This window comes from Malaclemys terrapin, chromosome 13 (genome assembly GCF_027887155.1).
Source record: "Malaclemys terrapin pileata isolate rMalTer1 chromosome 13, rMalTer1.hap1, whole genome shotgun sequence".
NCBI lineage: Eukaryota > Metazoa > Chordata > Testudines > Emydidae > Malaclemys > Malaclemys terrapin.
Genome location: NC_071517.1, coordinates 10,267,666 through 10,287,560, shown reverse-complemented (window position 1 = coordinate 10,287,560; position 19,895 = coordinate 10,267,666). Strand labels below are relative to the sequence as shown.

Below are 19,895 nucleotides of genomic sequence, written 5' to 3'. Positions count from 1 at the left end.
TAAATCAAAATAGAGTTTTATGCACTTGGAATTTGATCCAATGCCCGGTAAAGTTAATGGAAAGTCTCTGATTAGTGAGTTTTGCATCAGGCCCATGTCCTTTTTCTCAGGGCTTGCACAGGCTTTCCAGTCCAACTGCAACCAGTATAAGTAGCACTGGCACCCTCCGAGGCAGCCTGTGCTCCTTTTGGTTTGAAGCTCAATTTTAGCAATTTAGGAGCTTTGCATAAAGTTCTGATAAGCTTCTGAGTGTTCATCCGAACCCAGCCTTTCCAAGTTTCCCTACTGTTAATGGGAATGTGTAAGATTTTGGTATTGAGCATCTGTATTGGCCACTGTGGACTTTTCATTTCTGATTCTGAACTAAATATTTTCCCCCCCATCTTTCCTTTTATTCATGTCTGTCTAAGTCCAGAGTGACATTTTGGTGTGTTCCAGAAAGAAAGAGGACAACTTGGGGAGAAAGTAACTAAACTTGCACTGGAATTCAAAAGTTCACAGCATTAGAGCATAGATAATATCTATTTTTGTACTGCTGGTCTTTGTTGCTATACATGGGCACTTTTGATGCTCAACATAGATTTTAGTGCAACACATTTTTAGTCTCTGCGTGGTAATGCCCAATAAATATCCCAGCCAATGTCTTCCTCCTCTTCCCCCATTCCCAGAGCTGTCTCTAAATAAAACAAACCAATCCCATGTGCTGCTTCAAGAAATGGGGATCAGAAACATCCCCCAAAGCTCAAGAAAACAAAGGGACTTTGCAGCCTGATAATAATACATTAGTCCTAAATGTGACGTTTGCTTCGGTAAAACTCTGTGCAGAATTAATCGCCTCTGCATGGGAGAAGAGCTCGTCATTGATTAGTGGACTCAAGGGCTTCATCTGCCAGCATGTTACCCTGGGCACTTTCCATGTTGGTTAGATTGACTGTGTAGTCTTGGCATCTGACTCTCCTTCTTTGGATTGTAGAAAGCTATTCCTGGGGAAGAATGGTGGCAGGGCCAGCTTAAGGTGTAGGCACTATTGGCCCATATCTAAGGCCCCAGCTCTTGGAGTCTGGTGATTATATTAGAATTTCATCTCCAGCCTTGTCTCCACTGGAAAGGGTTTGCCAGTGTAGCTATATTGGCAACCCTCCTAGCAGAGATGCAAAATAATTCTTTGGCCACATGACACAGGATACTTAACACCAGCCTAGATAATGCACTGGTATATTGGTCTCTACCTTTCCAGACTACTGTACCCCTATCAGGAGTCTGAAACTCAAGCCCCGCTGCCCAGGGCTGAAGCATGTAACTTAGCTTCATGCAGCCTTCTGTGGTGTGGGGCCCCCAGGCAATTGCCCTGAGCTTGTGAACCCCTCATCCCTCCCCCCCCAACCTGTCCCACCAGGTTGAGAAACACTGATCTAGATGAGTTGATGTACTCCCTGGAAGACCTCTGTGTACCCCCAAGGGTATGTGTACCCTGGTTGAGAACTACTTCATTAGTAGATGTGCCATAGGGAATGAAGCTACATTAGCAGAGGAATGTGCTAAAAGCACTCCTTTCTCAGGCCAAGCTCGGGGAGGGCAGTTTTAGGCTCTACATGACTTACCAGTGTGTTCTTTTTTTTTTTCCATCTAACTTCTGTGCTACCCAGCCCATAATACATGGTGACTTATGCCCTGCACAAAGGGGGAATTTTTGTTCAAGTTGTCCAGGAAAAATTCACATGACCCTCATGTAATTTACACAAGATCAATATTTATCAGTCATGAATAGAGCTCTAAGATGCTTTATGAATAAGGCTCTCGCATTCAAAAACTGAACGATACTGAAGTATTTTTTCTAGTTGTAGTCTCTGATTAAAACAAGCAGTTGCCATACACATAGATACAATGGCTTTTTGTTCCCTGGTAATATGAGATAGGTGTAATTTTACTTCAGACCTAATATTCCAGGTCTTTAAAAATAAACCAAATGCAATGTCATTGCATATTTATGTCACTATGGAAGCTGATGGAGAGCTAAGTTTAATAGAAACATCTGATGTTGTATTCATCACACATCACTGTTTAGTTGCTTGTGGAAAGAAGGGAAAAAAATCTGTTTTCAGTAGCTACTGTGTAATCAAATTCTTGGTTTAATTTGGAAAGTTGTGACGGGAACAATAAACGGCCTGTCTGAAGGATTTTAATATGGATACAAGGGCAGCAATCACCCCCTTTTCTGTGGCTGTTAGTGTGAGGTCTTTAGGAAATTGTGATTTCAGCTGGATTGACAATGGATCCATTTAGCCTTTCTAAAAATTATTTAAATGTTTATTTTTTGATGTTTCAACATAGCCCAAACAAACACCCGCTGTATCTCAATGAAAGATATCCCGAAAGATGATAAAGATGCAATAAGAGAATTATGGGTATAAAGTGCTTTCCCTCCTCTTCAAGTATGAACACTACCATTTTAAGATGGTGGCGATGAACAAAGTACATGGACTAGTTGGGAAGAGTGTCTCATTTGTGAGTAAGTGAAAATCATGATACAAATGAGTTGCAATTATTCTCTATACACAGGGCTAACTTAAGTCCTAGCCACTACCTATGACTCACTTGCATTCTGTTTTGAAGATTTCAGTTAGCATAAGCCCCATGCACCACTTAAGGCTAGGTCAGTTACAGCTCGGTCTCGCTCTCTGCCATTGCAGTACAATTCCTTAGTGTATCATCCACTTTAGTGGTAAATATCATCTTACTCCTCCCAGTGTCCATCCTGTATTCCATCCCCTTTGCCTCTGCGACTTCAACAGGTGCTCAGATATCTCAGTGAGGAGAGTAGTGTAAGAAACCCTCCCTAACAACCGGATTCAAACTGAATGGAAAGCTTCCAGTTGACTTCAGCGGATGTTGGTTTGGGCCCTAAGTGCCTGCAGGAAAAGATACCGGCTTTATAGTTTAACTGGTAGGTTAACAATCCAGGCTGTCACCATGGAGCGGAATGAATACCACAATGAGGATCCTTAAGCAAAAAAATTTACCAGAAGAAATCTTAAAATGATTGTATGTTAACCCATGTCCTGTTTGTCACGGTGGCGGTTTTGCACACTAACCAGCCATCTGCTTATGTCACCTCTGAAAATACCACCTACCTATAGAATGGTTGCTTTGACCATTCAGACTTTCTAATAATAAGAAACATAGCAGAAGCTTTCCACACTTGTGCAGCTGGAAGGCTCCAGTACCATCCACAATCCTCGTTCGAGCAGCTTGAATAAGCCCAATTCCCATTTTGTGCAGTGAGAGTCAGCGCTGGGGATCTTGTGAATATGATCCACATTAAAAGCCTGCCAAGAACAGGAAAATTCTGTGACTCTGTGGACAAAGGCTGTCGGAGGCACTGCATTGTTTTCTTTAGCGGAAAAGTCTAAAAACTTGATTTAATGAAAGCAAAATTTCAGCTCTCTGCTGCACATGGTTAATATGAATACTAACCCCTCCCCCACTAGCTAGAAGGATAATGGGATAACTGCTTTGGGAAAGGATAGTGGAGCAGCAGAAGCAGACAAACCAGGTGTGTGTTGCAGAGTCAAACACGTTATTGACAACCGCGTCTATTGTTCGTTTCCTGTCACATCTAGCAGCTGTAGATCCTGTTGAGAAGGGTAACGCTGAGGGGGAAGCCAGGTTTGGATGCATTGAATAGAGCTGGAGGCCACCTGGGATGATCAATGCAGAAACCAGAAATTCAAGCATGGCACAAAACGTTAACAAGTTTAACCTGCGTCTTCCTGGCAAGTATTGTAAGCAGACAACACACTGATTGGTATAGCAAGGAGCCAGGATGGGGTGGGTTAGTAAATTACTGGTCCAAATCCTTAGTCTAATATGATGGGATTCTGTCAGACAGGGACAGTTATTCCTTAAAACTAGAAGTCAGGCTTTCCTGGCACCCCCCTCCCAGGTTAGCCAGTAACATCTAGTGCTGGGAGGTTAATAAATTGTGTTGATTCCCTATTGGAATCTTCCTTTGTGGCACAAATTAATTTATTCAAATCAATGCTTAGCGGCCATCACAGCACCTCACTCTCAGATGCTACTACCGCTTCCTTCCCCTTTCAATATTGTACTGTAAGTGTCAGCATTTGGTATGAGCCCAAATCCCAGCATGTGACCTGAACTTGTGACCTTCTAGCCCAGCATGCTACCAACCTAGTCACACTTCCTGCTGTGGTGAATAAAGTGCATAAATTATTCTAAACATCTTCCTCTACCCACCTACTTATTTTTGGCTCAGTGAGTTCTAATGTAGTGTGTAAAAACTTTTTTTTAAAGCCTCATTTTTGTTTTTCCTTCTCAAAATATTTATTTAGTGGCTGAATGAATTTTGTATAGTTTGATTTACACTAGTAGGTAATGATTATACATTTTGAGACTGATGCTTATGTGTGTTAGGAGCAAATGGGAAAGTTGAGAAAAAGCTGAGAATATGCTATACTAAAAAAGACAGACAAAATCTAGTCAGTGTTAATCACTCTAAGCAAGTATAGCATTTGTGTTTCAAGGGATCTAATAAAATAACTTGTCTTACCAGACTATTTCCATGAGAGCACATTTCACAAATCTTAATAGCAGAGCAGAACAAAACCAAGAATAGTATTTCATGTATTTTCTTCCCCTTTTTTTTTTAATCAAAGTTTTACACATTTTGAAATGTGCCTGTTTTTGACTAGCTGAATAGTTGGTCCAAAAAAGGGATCTATTTTACTTTTTTGTTGAAGTTTGAAATATCAACTAAAATGCCAATTGCAAAGTTTGACAATTTTTGATCAGCCTCCTTCATAACCACACCGTAGTGTTATGTAGAATGAGAGAGCCTTTTGTGTCCTCTTCTTTGTGAATTTTAAAGCCTGGTTAATGTGCAGTCATAATGCTTCATTAATAATACCCAGTTCTTGTAGTACTTTGCATCACATATCTCAAAGCACTTTACATGAGAGGGCAGTATCTCATTCCTCGTTTTATAGAGGGGGAAACTGAGGCACAGAGGGGACACTTCCTAATTAAGCCTCACAATGTACCTGTGTGGTCAGTAAGGCATATACACATATAGTAGAGCTGGTTGAAATTCTTCATTTCAAACTTTTTTTGAAGAAAAAATTTAAAATATTCCTGGATTTTTTTTTTTTAATGAATAAATGCTAAAATTGTAAATGTGTCTTTTCTCTTTTGCTAGTGAACAGGGGAGGGAAGAGAGAGCAGGTTGGGGGGAAGGGAGTAAGGGGAGGGAGAAATAAAAACTGTAAAACTTGTTTGGGAGATGATGTGGAAAAAAATTAAAAACACAGAATTTTGGAAAAAACAACAACTTTGTTTTAATGGTTAACTTCACACGTCACTGAAATCCAGACCAGCAGGTGTGGAATACCACAGCTGCTTAATAGCAAGATGTGCAGTATTTTGGGGTAGAAAGTGCGGCAGGACACTGTACCTAACTAAAACTGCAGTTTGATACCACAAACAAACTGCTGCAGCTCTCCAGCAATGCAGTATCCCCAAAACCCTACTGGGATATGGATTTAGTATTGATCCTGGTACCCTCTGCCTATTGACCAACATCACTGCGCTGTCTTGCTGTTCCTTGAAGACTCCCATTCACCTTGTAAGCCAGTATGATTCTGCTTAGCTGATAGAACTGAGGAGAATTCCAGCACAAGCTGGCATAGCCACAACTTAAAAGTCCTAAGTGAGCTTTCGATACTCAACATCGATTTTTAGTGCAACAGATTTTTTTTAGTCTCTGCGTGGTAATGCCCAATAAAAATCCCAGCCAATGTCTTCCTCCTCTTCCCCCATTCCCAAAGCTGTCTCTAAATAAAACAAACCAATCCCAGGTGCTGCTTCAAGAAATGGGGATCAAAACCATTCCCCCAAAGCTCAAGAAAACAAAGGGGCTTTGCAGCCTGATAATGAATACATTAGTCCTAAATGTGACGTTCGCTTTGGTAAAGCTCTGTGCAGAATCAATCGCCTCTGCATGGGAGAAGAGATCTTCATTGATCAGTGGATTCGAGGGCTTCATCTGCCAGCATGTTACCCTGAGACAGCCCAGAAACAAAAATCATGCTTACTAACCAGCTGGACGGTAGTTCTAACTCAGCAGTCTCATTTGGAAGCCGCATTCTAGAATGACCCGGCATGCTCACACTGGTGAGGAAATTGGCAGAGGGCACAAGGATGGAATTTTTGAAGTCTGAAATGTGGAGGGTGAAGGAAAACAGACATACCCGTGCGCAGAAAGGCATGTATGTGCAGTGAGCCAGGGAAAAGAACACCAAAATAGAGCTGACCAGTGAGGAAAGGCTCCAGGAAGCTGGGTACCAGAACACTGTAGGCCAGGAAGGAGGATCAAAGCATGAGGAAAGGGCTTCAGGTAGAGTAAAACAAACCAGGGCACCACAGGGCACGGACTGCACCCGGCGCTGTGCAGACTCTAACATCAGCCTGGGCTTGGAAATAGAAGCAACACAGACACAGTGGGGTTCTTTTATCTGAGAAGTCACATCAGCATTTGGTTTCCTTTTCCTGATGCTTTCTCGATGGTTTCGCCAGTGATTGGAAGAAAACCAGAAAAGATGGAGGTGGGAAATGATTTGGCTTAAAAAAAAGAACATGATGGGGGTTTTGCTAATTCATCCTGTGGGGAGACAAAATTATACCTCTCTTGGTGAGAGGAAGCTTGAGGTAGCCATGAAATCCAGGGGATGAGCCCTGGTTCATTAAGTGCCCGTGGCAACTTCTGAGAGGAGCATGTCAGGTACCAGAAAGGGATCTCTTCTTGGGGTGGGGCAGATGAATTTTAACACCTCTTAATTAACATGATTGTAAATTCTATTGCAGATGCCTCCGGGGCACGTGCCCCTGCAGTAGTGCCAACCCTAATCATTCAAAAAATCACCAGTCAGATGCCCAAACCCACGCAACTTAAAAAATAATAACGCAGGGTTAGTTTTGATTTGTTTTCTGGCATTAGAGACTTTGGGATTCACATTTTCAAGCTTTTCTCTGCAACCATGAGGGCTAGAAACTTACTTTACAAACAAACAAGCACAGCTGAGATTCTTATGTAATAACATGATTCCAGCAGCTGGGAGGTTTTTAAGGGCACATCTACATCAGTGGGTCAACAGACTCGGGCTCGTGTCGTGGTGCTGAAAATAGCTATGTAGACGTTCCACCTCAGGCGCTGAAGCCCTCCCTGCCCCCTGGGGTCTTGAATAGGAATATACTCAGGGCAACTAGCCCCTCTCACAGCTTGTGCTGCCTTAATGATGCTCACGCTAGCTCAAGGGAAACTAGCACCGGTATGTCTCCTTGAGCTGGGAATTACACCCTCAGCTTGACGTGTAGACATATCCTTAGACTTCCTAGTACTTCGTCATCCAGCGCTGGGGAACATAGTCATCTCACTCATTGATGGCTATTTATAGAGCACTGTGAGAGTATTTTGGTGAATTACAAAAGCCCAGGACCAAGATTTTCAAAAACCACTAGTGATATATATATTTTTTAACTATCCAAACAGGCACAGTGTAAAGGGATCAGCTTTTCAGAAACAGCAGCGCAGCCCCAGTGTTTGAAGTCCTGTGACTTTTAGCATGAGTCTGATCATACGTGGTGACATCCTAAAAGCTCTAGCTCCTAAAGTCATGCAAATACGTGAGAATTTCAGTTGGTTTTTTTTTTTTAATGAAAGTTTCTACCCCTGAGGCTATGGAAAAAAGCTTGAAAATATGACCTGAATGTAACCCTATAGTTCAAAACCCAGAAGCTAAACACAAACAAACCCAACAATTGATTTTTTTTTTTAAATCTGCTCAAAATTTTTTGGGACCTGCCACATGATTTTTGACTACTTGGGGTTGGCAACAGCACATCTACCCTCTGGAAATCAGGCTCCCTTTTCAAGTATTTCAAGCTGGACATCCAAAATCACTAGGCACCTTTAAAAACCTTGGCCATGATTCCTGGTCCGTAGAACTCCCCGTTTAACTTTCTCCAGTCTATAGACGTTTATTCTCTTTCACAACAAACTGTCTCAGTTACCTGGCAGCTCATTTGTCAGCCGGGTTACCATAACAGTACAAAGGGCAACATCAGAAATCTTTGCTCTCCCTAAAGAGCACTGTATGTGGGAACCTCATGCTGTACTGTGTGAATGACTATCCTGCAGATTCAGGTCATAAATACAGAGCTAAATGACAAAGAAATTCCTTTCATTTCTGCAGAACAAGAGCCTGAGTTTAAAATCCAGCCTCCAACACTGCACCCCCAAGTGCCTGCTGCCACAATTAATTGCAGCTGCAGGTTACCATCTGGGTACATAGTTGATTGTGGTCTCAAAAATATGGAGCTATTTTTAAAAATCAGCCTAATATGCCTATAGCCGGGAAGGGGAGTGTTTAGTGTCAGATCCTCAGCTGATGTAAATCTGCATAGCTCCCCTGCCATTAGCTAAGGGGTTACACCAGCTGTGGATGTAATCCTGACTCTGCTAGTGAGGCCAGGAATCAGGACTATGGGGTTATTTTCCCAGCCCTGCCACTGACTTGCTATGTCACCTTAGGAAAGTCACTTTTAGTTGTGTGCCTCCACTTCATCTGTCAAATAAAAGCTGATGATCACACAGGAGATTGACGTTTGCAAAGCATTTTGGATGGAACATGTGTTAGACGCGCAAAGAGTGATCATGGAAGAGGGATTTCTAAGCTTTGTGATGTTTGCTTCATTCCTGGCTGAGAATATTATGTGATCCACTGAAAGAAATTATTTCTCCAGTCATGTGCTACTAAAAAGGTAAGTGATAAAAGGGCAAGTAAAGATAAATTTAGCAGCAGATTCAGACCATGTAACCATTTCTGCTCCTTAAAGTAAATGACCACAAGTGGCCTCAGGTGGGTTTCCTTTCTCTTCTTTTCTTTTTTGTCATATTGCATAGTGATTACATTCCATCTCCAGTTCTAACCTCAATCGGCAAAGGTGATACTGCACTATCAAAAGTGAAAGTATTATCTTTTGTCTCCTGGTATCTCACTAAATGCATTAATAATATGTTCATCACAGCAAGGGAAAGGGAGATTAGAATGTTGTTTCCTACCTCCTGGGGACTGATAGATGCTAACTGCCACATCTCAGCAGCTCTGTAGCCAGGATTAACATATCAGCAACACCTGTAGCCTGTCATTGGTGCTGATCACAGATGGCAATCCGCAAAGCAGTGCAGTGAATGGCACTGTGCTATTTTGCCTTCATAAGAAAAGTGAGGTTTTTACCAGCTGCTGAAGGCAATTCCCAAAGAGCACAATATGCTGGCAATTCCAAGAAACTGAATTTGATCTGTTTGACATTTGGGGTGTTATGGTGCTAGTGAGCCCCATTAGATTGTCAATTGGCTTTTACAAATTTGGGGGAGGGGATAAAGGGAAAATGTTTAAATTATTGCTGTTTTAGGCAAAATAAAGAGTGCGCAGGTAGTGGCACATTTTTAGGTTATTTATTTAGCTGCTAAATAAAAAGCATTTATCCAAGCCTTTAGGGCCCTGATCCCTTGCCATCAGTGGATGTGGGGAGCCCTTCCATTGACTTCAGTCAGCTTTGGATCAGATCCTAAATGCTTTTACATATTCTCTGTACCTAGGAGGTATCGCTAAAAATCTGCAATGTGGAATAATGTCAATTCTGTGAAAAACCAGGTTTGCTTCTCCAACTATAAATCATCTTTTTAACCAGCCCATCATAAATAATACCTTCTCCTGCCATCAGACTATCTCATATCCTCTAACCTACCCTTTCCGCAAAAGCTCCTTTTGAACCAAGAAGATGGCACAATTTATCTGCTTTCTCCTTTAAATCAAACTGATCTATGGCACTGGGGCAGAGGGGATCTGTTCATGAGCATTCATTTGCCCCCCTGCACGACTGAATGAGGGACTGATACTGCACTATTAGAGCCAATGGAAAGCTTGACACAGTCTTCAGTGGGAGCAGAGATGGGTTCTTTAATGGGAGGCAGTGTGATCTGGTGCAGTGGTTCTCAAAGCTGGTCCGCCGCTTGTTCAGGGAAAGCCCCTGGCGGGCTGGGCTGGTTTGTTTACCTGCTGCGTCCGCAGGTTTGGCTGACTGCAGCTCTCAGTGGCCACGGTTCGCCTCTCCAGACCAATAGGGGCTAAAGGAAGCGGCGCGGGCTGAGGGATGTGCAGGCCGCCCCGCAGCCCCCATTGGCTTGGAGCAATGAACCGCAGCCAGTGGGAGCCGGGATTGGCCGAACCAGCGGACGCGGCAGCTAAAGAAACCGGCCCGGCCCGCCAGGGGCTTTTCCTGAACAAGCGTCGGACCAGCTTTGAGAACCACTGATCTCGTGGATGCAGTTCAGGAGATCTGGGATCTGTTTCTGGCTCTGCCTGCTGGATGACTTTGAGCAAGTCAGTTCACCTCTTTGTGCCTCAGTTTCCCTATCTCTAAAATGAGGATGGTGATCCTGATCCTCTTTATCAAGTGCTTTGAGATTGATGGATGAGAAGCACTACATACGTGCTAGACATTATTATTTATTATCTATTCTCAATCACTTTGGGCTAGACTCTGATCCTTTTAGTGCTGATGAATGATACCTTGCTCCATGAAGAGTTGCACCAAAGTTGATCTTCTCATGGAGAAAAGTGCCAGTCAGTAATGAGCAAGGGTATCAGAATCTGCCCTTGTGAGTTCCGTTACATTAAAGAAAAATATAGTCCCTGTTAATGCAACACAAGGAGGATTTTAAGGAAGTTCCCTGCAGTTTATTAGAGTAGTGAGGCTGAAATAATAGGATAGCACTGAATTCTAGGAAATTGGAGGTTGATGGCAATCAGTATATTGTTGGGTCCAGAATAAGAGTCTGACAACAAATTTTGTGGTTCTAAGGAGGAATGATGATGATGGACGGGTCTATATTATCTATCTATCTAATCTCCAACCCTGCTGGATTCATGTTGGGGGGGAGAAGGACCCTGCCCCAAAGAGCTTCCAATCTAAATAGAAGAAGCAGATACAAGGGTCGGGCAGGAAGACATGGTGTGAAAGCAAAGTCACTGAGCGGTTGTGTTTGGCAAACACCTTGCAGTCACTAAAACTGTTTTCGAAGAACATGTTGATTTTGCACTGGGTGCCGATTAAAGGATTATAGAGTGAGGCATGAGCCCAAAGGGTGGGATGGAAACCTCAGTCTGGTCAACACAGAATGAGATGACCTGTCTTTTAATAATAGTAAATAACAAAAGCTAGCTCTTAGAGAGAGTTCTTTATCAGTATATCTAAAAGTGCTCTCCAAAGTAGGTCAGTATCATTATCTTTTATAAAGATGGGGAAAATGAGGCCCCAAATGAAATGATCTGCCAAAGGTCACCAGCCAAGCAAGGAATAGAATCTAGTCTCCTGGATTCCAGTCCAGTGCTGCCTCCAGAGTTTTGGCTAAAGATACCCAAACACTCGTCCTTCCAAGGCAGGAGTGGGGAGGAGTGAACTGAATAAAACAATCTCCCAATATAAGAGCTGGTCAAACATTAAAAAACTGTGTGTGTGTGGGGGGGGGGGGGGGAGTTTACATTTCAAAGAAATTTTCCTTTCAAAGGATTTGGGTGGGTGGGTGGGTTTTTTCAATTCCTCCCCCTAAAGTTTTTATGAACAATATTATAGAAATTGTTATGGAAAAATGTTTACTGAAACCCAGGTTTCTGGTGAATAAAAAAAGTATCCTTTTTTTATTTTTATTTTTTTCATCCATATTTCCCTCCAAAAATAGTTTTTTGTCGTCTTTGTTATGGTGAAAAACATTGACCATGTCAATATTTTTTTTTTCCTGAAAAAATTCTTGTTTGGAAAAAGGAAAAAAATTGCTTGCAAAATATTGAGTAGCTGTAGTGAATATCGGCCCCCCATTCAGAAATAATTGTTTGCACACAATAATCATGAAAATATTTAGTTCAGAAAATTCAGTTTCCCATCCTTGTCCCCATACTCCTCCCCTTCCCATGGAGACCAACACCCTGTCCCCTCCCTCCCCACCTCATACTGCCCTCAGAATCCTGTAGCCCACCAGCTCTTAGCCTGGGCTTGGCTGCCATCTCTTCAAGGTTGTATCTACACAGCAACTAGACACCCATGGCTAGCACGTGCCAGCTGACTTGGGCTCGGGCTACGGGGCTGTTTCATTCCTGTGTAGACTTCTGGGCCCAGGCTGGAGTCTGAGCTCTGGGACCTTCCACCTCACAGGGTCCAACCTGAGCCCGAACATCTACCCAGCAATGAAACAGCCCTACAGCCTGAGCCCCTTTAGCCTGAGTTGGCTGGCACGGGCCAGCCACAGGTGTTTAGTTGCTGTGTAGAGATCCCCTAAGTCTCTGGCCCATGAGTCTTCTCCAGAACCCCCACTCCTGGGCAAGCTCATTGTTCCTTGTGGCTGTTGAGCTCTCTCCCAGGTTCCTTTCTGAGTCTATCTATCTCTAGTCCCTGGTACTGCTCTTCAGGTCCAGCAACAGGGCAGTGATGGAGAGCAGACATCCAGATCCCTGCTCAGGGGTGCCGTGTCTGTCTGCCCTAAACCAAGTCGGGGGAAAGAGAAGGCTAGTCGCTCCCCTTTCTGCTAGGCTCCCTAGCAATCTCCAGCATCCTCTCTTCATGGGCAACCATCCCCTTTAGATCTGTAGCCAGCTTCATCTTTTTAAAGCTGCCCTTCTCCAAGCACAGCATGCTCTACAGATGTCTAATTGGCACTGCCCGAGTGCAGGGCTGCTCATTAGATGTGCTGTCAGCGGCATGGGGGCGGGTCCCATCACAAACCCCCATCTTCATTTGAAAGTTGGTCCTGTGACTTATAAGCATATGTCTACACTGCACGGTCCTTACTGTATGTGTATGTATGTATGTATGTAGAGTACATACCGCATAAGCCCCCCTAGCATGAGTATAAATAGTGAAGTGGGTGAGGTACAGTTTTTAGAAGAGTAGAGTAAAAACACCTCTGAATCCGTAGGGTATGTACCCTACATGGCTCTTGACACGCCCAAGCAATGCCTCTCCCATCTACACAGGTTTCAGAGTAGCAGCTATGTTAGTCTGTATCTGCAAAAAGAACAGGAGTACTTGTGGCACCTTAGAGACTAACAAATTTATTTGAGCATAAGCTTTCGTGGGCTACAGCCCACTTCATCGGATGCATAGAATGGAACATATAGTGAGGATATATATATATATATATATATATATATATATATATATATACATACAGAGAAAATGAAAAGGTGGGAGTTGTCCTAACAACTCTAAGAGGCTAATTTAATTAAGAGAAAAAACTTTTGTAGTGATAGCCCATTACAGACAGTTTGACAAAAGGTGTGAGAATACTTAACATGGGGAAATAGATTCAATGCGTGTAATGGCTCCGCCATTCCCAGTCTCTATTCAAGCCTAAGTTGATAGTGTCTAATTTGCATATTAATTCAAGTTCAGCAGTTTCTCGTTGGAGTCTGTTTTTGAAGCTTTTCTGTTGCAAAATTGCCACCTTTAGGTCTGTTACTGAGTGACCAGAGAGGTTGAAGTGTTCTCCTACTGGTTTTTGAATGTTATGATTCTTGATGTCAGATTTGTGTCCATTTATTCTTTTGTGTAGAGACTTTCCGGTTTGGCCAATGTACATGGCAGAGGGGCATTGCTGGCACATGATGGCATATATCACATTGGTAGATGTGCAGGTGAACGAGCCCCTGATGGCGTGGCTAATGTGATTAGGTCCTATGATGGTGCCACTTGAATAGATATGTGGGCAGAGTTGGCATCGGGCTTTGTTGCAAGGATAGGTTCCTGGGTTAGTGTTTTTGTTGTGTGGTGTGCGGTTGCTGGTGAGTATTTGCTTCAGGTTGGGGGGGCTGTCTGTAAGCGAGGACTGGCCTGCCTCCCAAGATCTGTGAGAGTGAGGGATCATCTTTCAGGATAGGCTGTAGATCTTTGATGATGAACTGGAGAGGTTTTAGTTGGGGGCTGAAGGTGACAGCTAGTGGTGTTCTGTTATTTTCTTTGTTGGGCCTGTCTTGTAGTAGGTGACTTCTGGGTACTCTTCTGGCTCTGTCAATCTGTTTTTTTCACTTCAGCAGGTGGGTATTGTAGTTTTAAGAATGCTTGATAGAGATTTTGTAGGTGCTTGTCTCTGTCCGAGGGATTGGAGCAAATGCGGTTGTATCTTAGAGCTTGGCTGTAGACAATGGATCATGTGGTGTGTCCTGGATGGAAGCTGGAGGCATGTAGGTACATATCTACACAGTGTAGTGTCCTGCTCTGCAAGTCCCACAGTATAGTGTCCCCATTGCAAGTAAAGGCTCCATCACCAGGGAAAGCCTCCAGCAGCCTCCCCGCACTGCCCTTCACTGCCATGTGTAGCTACACACTGCAGTGTGGACACAGTCTGCTTTTCACATATACCCTACACGCCGCCACCAGTGGGACCCTAAGCCCCTCTCCCTCTCAGCTCTTTGTCTCAAACCGAGGTGAGCGCCTCATCTTCTCTTCAATGGCTCTAGGTAGCTGTTCCCCTAATCTTGAACCATCAGAGGAAGCAAATTCTCCTCTCTTAGCCTGAGGCTAGGAGTTAAGACGTGTTCCTTGGTGCATCACAGAAGACTTAACGTAGAAGGTGGGGTGTTTTGGTGTAGGCGAGAGGAAGCTATATATATATATATATATATGTTGGGGGTCTGGCTATTCCTTGAGTAATACAAATATCAACTGAAAATTTGCACATTCCACGATGCACCTCTCCAGCCACGCAATGGTAGGCGTTTAACAGCTCACAGCAATGCCAGCCAGCTGCTTAGGACAGCAAGAATACTGTGTCTCAGTGGAGCGACATCAATTTACACCAGCTGAGGATGTGGCTCGGTGACCTGCTGTTGTGTACAGGTTTTACATTCATTTACCAATTAATGTCAATTATAACTGGATGATGACAGGTTTGGCTAGATGTGAAGTGTATAAATCCCTGTTTAATTTTTGCCATTGCCTGAGATAACAGTATCCAGTTTTCTTGGCAAAGGCACAAAGAACCTGATCAGCTTTCCCTTGCAGTGCGGTATGCTGCATGTAGCATGAGAAATGGCTTTTTGTGGTTTAGCTTAAATCAACTTCATACCATAGACCAAAACAAACTTTAAAAAAAAATCTGTTTCTATTTTGCACTTAGTTTATGGTTCCCAACACAGATGACTAATGACACGCAAAAATCAGATGAGTTCATTGGAAAATGTAACGTGACTGCCATCTAGTGCTGCACAACAGGCTTTCAACTCTTGTCATGCAACTGAAAGAAAGTGAAATTTATGGAGATATTCCATCTCTTAGAACTGGAAGGGACTTTGAAAGGTCGTCGAGTCCAGCCCCCAGCCTTCACTAGCAGGACCAAGTACTGATTTTTCCCCAGATCTCTAAATGTCCCCCTCAAGGATTGAACTCACAACCCTGGGTTTAGCAGGCCAATGCTCAAACCACTGAGCTATCCCTCCCCCCATAGTGTGGGACTTCTCAGCACTAGGACAAAAGAGTTACCTGTCCTACCAGCTGATCTATAAAACTGAGGATACATCTGAGCAACATTTTGATATTTGGTCTGCTCCAATGAATCAGTCCTCTCTCTGTTCATGTTTTCAGAGCATATTGAACTCAGATATCATGAGGGAAAAGATCTGGGAAAAGATCAGAAGGAAGCCAGCAAAAGGCTGAGACAGCATAGACAGAGTCCCGAATGAATACTATTAGCTTGTAGGACAGTGATGACCAGGCAATCCAGTGGTCCATTAACCTGTGGGTTGGATAGGCCAAGGCCTAGAGCAACAATAAGTAAGAAACAACTTTCAGTTGGTCTGCAGATGATTTCTCATCAAGCTTATCCCCTTTTTATGTTGATTTGACTCAGCTGTGTGTTGGCTCATGACTCCTTTGGAGAGCGATGGTAGGAATTTGTCAAAATTCAAAACTTTGTCAAATTTTCTTGCACAAAATTTAGAATTTTGACCAAAACAAGGGAAGAATATTTTACAAAAAATTTTGTGGATGTTCCTAGGTCACTGGGATGCTGTGTATTTACAATGGGTGGGAGCAGTGTTGGGAGCACTAGTATAAGACCAACCATATTTTAACCCCTATGTCATGTAGACCTGTCCTGAGCATTGTTAAATGACAAAGGGGTTAAAATATCTGTGCCTGTCTACATTAGCTCTTCCACCATTATTACCAAAATCTGAAGGAAAAACACTAGTGTAGAAACATCCCAAGAGCCCGATCCAAAGCCCAATGACGCCAATGCGAGTCTTCAGTTGACTTCCACAGGTTTTGGGTCAGGCCTTAAATATGCAAACAGAGCTCCAAACGTGCATTGTATCTGGCGTGAATCATGTAGTGCTCAGAGCTACAGACAGTCTTTACAGAAAGCCTGGTTGGGGCCTATGCTGCACACCTCATTCAGGTAACACTCCTATTACTGTTCCTCTGCATTTAGATACTTTTCAGAAATTGGAGAGGTCATGAGAAATGATTCACTAATTCTGGCAGGGAATGCAAAAGTGCCTCCTGATACTGTTCCTCCATTTAATATATTTCCACAACATGGTGATAAACTGGACACAAGTGATAGCTATGAGTTTGACTTAATGCCTGATGAAGTTAATAGAAGCCTTCCAGGAGCCATTTCATTGGGCCCTAACGGCAAAAATATAAGGCTGAAATGACACCTAGAGTTTCAAAGACCCCAAAGAATCTTTTGTCTCAAATTAATTTACCACAGGTCAAGATAAAAATACAGCGAAAGCCATACTGTATTCAACCCTAATACTGGACCAAATCCTGAAGTCCTTACATGCTCCCTTTTACTGAAACTACTGCACAGTAACTTCAGGATTTGTTCCACTGAGACTAAATGACTTAATAAATTATGCATTGCATCTAACAAACATGCCATTACAATTGCTGTTCTGCAGAGCCAAAGGATGAAATCCCAGTCCAGCTGCTGACAAGCGCTCTAAAATGCAGGCCTTTCATTGTTTGGATGTTGCCTGGTGCAGTTAGTCATGCTCTTCATTAGAGGTTTAGGCCTGCCTATGAGAATAATCCTTTTTTACACAATTTAGCTCATCAGCTCTAAAGTTCTTCATGTTTTTTTTCTAAGCTTGTGTGGTGAAAGCCCATTACAAAGTCATCCCATGCTAGTTAATAAAATGGCATTGCTATTGCCTACGAACGGAGTAAGCTTAATTCTTCACAGTAATTTCTGGGAGAGCAATTTGGGATGTCTCCTGTCATCAAGCAATCTTGGTGGTATAGGGACAATCCTATCCTATTTCTAGCTGCTTTCTACCTTGCAATCCTACAACAGCAGCTATCAAAACACATAAGTCAAATTATAGCTTATATTGGCTGGAACGCTGCAAGCAGCAAGGTCCAAGCCAAGTTTTTAGCTTTGCTTGGATTTTTCCGTAAAGGTAGAAGGTATGCTTGTGAGATCTGTAATTATCTGTAATCTGTAATTGTACTATAAAAAGCAAAGTCTAGATGAAGTGCCTTGTTCCCGTTGTCCTGCACTTACATAACCCTACAGGTCCGTGCAAAGTGGGTGTACACTGCTATTAAACCAGAATAGTATTACACGTGCGCTTTTGCACTGGTGCAACTGACTGTCCAGGATGTGAGCCTGTGGAGAACCCAGCTCAGACTGGTAGCTTTTGGTAAGGATGTATTTTCCTCAGTTCATGAGGTTTTGTAGTCCTCTTCCTGTCCAGCAGCTAATGTTCTGGTTTTACCATGCACTCTGCCCACCCTCCTCATTCCCTGGGCTCTTCAATCCTCCATCCCATCAGCATATGACAGAGCAATAATGTGTATAGCAAGTTCACGATGGGTCAGAATTGAAATGCAGGGCATGCTGCAGGCTAGGAATGAGGCACTGCATTGGTAGAGCAGCTATGAGGGGAGTCTTGCACAGCACTTGCCCACGTTCCTGCTAGTTCAAATCTGTATTGTAAATCCTTTGCTTTCACGAACAATAAATTCACCCATAAGCTACCAAGGAAGGAAGAAAGCCTCCAGAAAACCTGCCCATTAGCAATGAATAGAACCCCAAACAATGGTAAATATAGTTATTGCTCACTGAAGGGAGACTTTATTTTCTTTCCTTACTTTATGATCAAAACAGGCTTGATGTGCATTGACAAATCAATATTCCTTTCAAGGTGAACAATCTCCCATTGTTGCCACCAAGGCAATAGAAAAGGAAGCAGAAGTAACAACACCGGGAGCTGTTAATGATAGATCTGGAACTGTTTTTGTTCGGCAAGCGTAATGATAGGCGTGATACAATGAGAAAAGCTGCTGCAAGTATGTAGGGAGCAGCCCTCCTCACCAATCGGATTTGCTGAAAATTCAGCATCCAGGGAAAAGATTTGAGAGGGCAAGTCAGGTTGCAAGATGAAAGGGAAGGCAGTTTTATCTGCTCCAGTGGCATAGTGGAGATCAGGTCCTCAAGCCTGGAAGAGAGATGACTTCAATGCTCAGATACTGTACCATGGGATTTTTGTTTCCTTTGGTACAAAGACCAACGTTTCTCTCTTATGGTGTAATTCCCAATCTCCAAAGGGTACATTAAACAGGTTAAGAAGATCTGCAGATTTCAAGCAACACACCTGCATAAATGGAATAAGTTTGACAAGACAACTCAGTAAGGATCTTAGCTACAAAAATGACACTGCTGGTCTAAGATGGGAAACAGCAGGTCTAAAATGTGAGACAGCAGCCAGGAGAATCATAGTTAATGCTTCTGTCTCTAGTAAGTTCTACTGATTAAACATGATGCACATGTGTTCCTCTCTGAGCCTGCAAAAATGTGTTGTGTTCTGATGATTGCATGTTCTTCCATCTCATTTATATGTGAATAGTAGATGGGAATTACTAACAGCATGGGAAAGTTTGCTCTAATCACAAGGGACTGGAAGTATGGGCAAAGCTACTAAAAAGGCAACCAGGGAATCCCTGGGGTCAAGATTCTCCCAGTTGAGATGTCAGACTAATTTTGTAGGCAGAATTAGGTTTTCTGATGGGCGTTTATTATTTTCCTTTTCCCTTGAAAAATTCCATCTTTCTTGTTATGTGTTTCAGATGTTCTGGATGAGTGAAGCCCAACAGTGTTTTGTTGACAAAAATCCAGCTTCAGAGAAGATAAACTCACCATTGCTGTAAGTAAATTCACCAAACAGAAAATTATTGTAAACGGATGAAAATGCTTTGCTCCTATATACTACCCAGAATAAATATTTATGCTTTAAAGTGAGTCCTTCGTGTTTCTGGCATCAAGCCGTATGGTTTAATGTGTATTTCTCTCAAATTAGAAAGTCACTTCTGAGTAGTCTGTAGACGCGAAATATTTACTGTATGGTTGTATCTGCTAGGAAGGCTGTTTTGCATGGGAAATTGATTGCAATTTATTTGTATGCTGCACATACAACTGGCTTCTCACAGCATTTGATTTATATTAATTAGTGTTTTCCTACTCGGATTTGCTCCCAATTTGTATAGCAGATTGGTTCTGCTGCACTGAATGATAGTAATAGTTTTAGCATATCAGATATGATTAAAGTAGGAGTTTGCATTCTGCGGGGCTTTATTACCTATTATGCTTCTTGTCAAGTGATTCCATGGAGAATATCGACTCTTTTGGTTTAATGTAATTGTTTACTTTATTGTGTTAATGCTTTCATTCACAGAGAAGGACGCTAGAAATCCATTATTAAATCCACACAGATGTAAGACTCTTTCTCTCTGCATGTGAAATCCTCGGCGTCATTAGG

The 19,895-nt window shown here is 42.7% G+C and overlaps 1 protein-coding gene across 1 annotated transcript in view; it reads left to right on the top strand.

The window, feature by feature from the left end:
• The window catches only part of PCTP (phosphatidylcholine transfer protein), a 49,860-nt gene extending 30,521 nt beyond the window's left edge, over positions 1–19,339 (top strand). Inside the window, exon 5 of the mRNA XM_054048001.1 lies at positions 19,207–19,339. Coding sequence (XP_053903976.1) covers positions 19,207–19,223 — 17 coding nt within the window. The 3' untranslated portion in view covers positions 19,224–19,339. The remainder of the gene's footprint in view (positions 1–19,206) is intronic.
• The last annotated feature ends 556 nt before the right edge of the window (positions 19,340–19,895 follow it).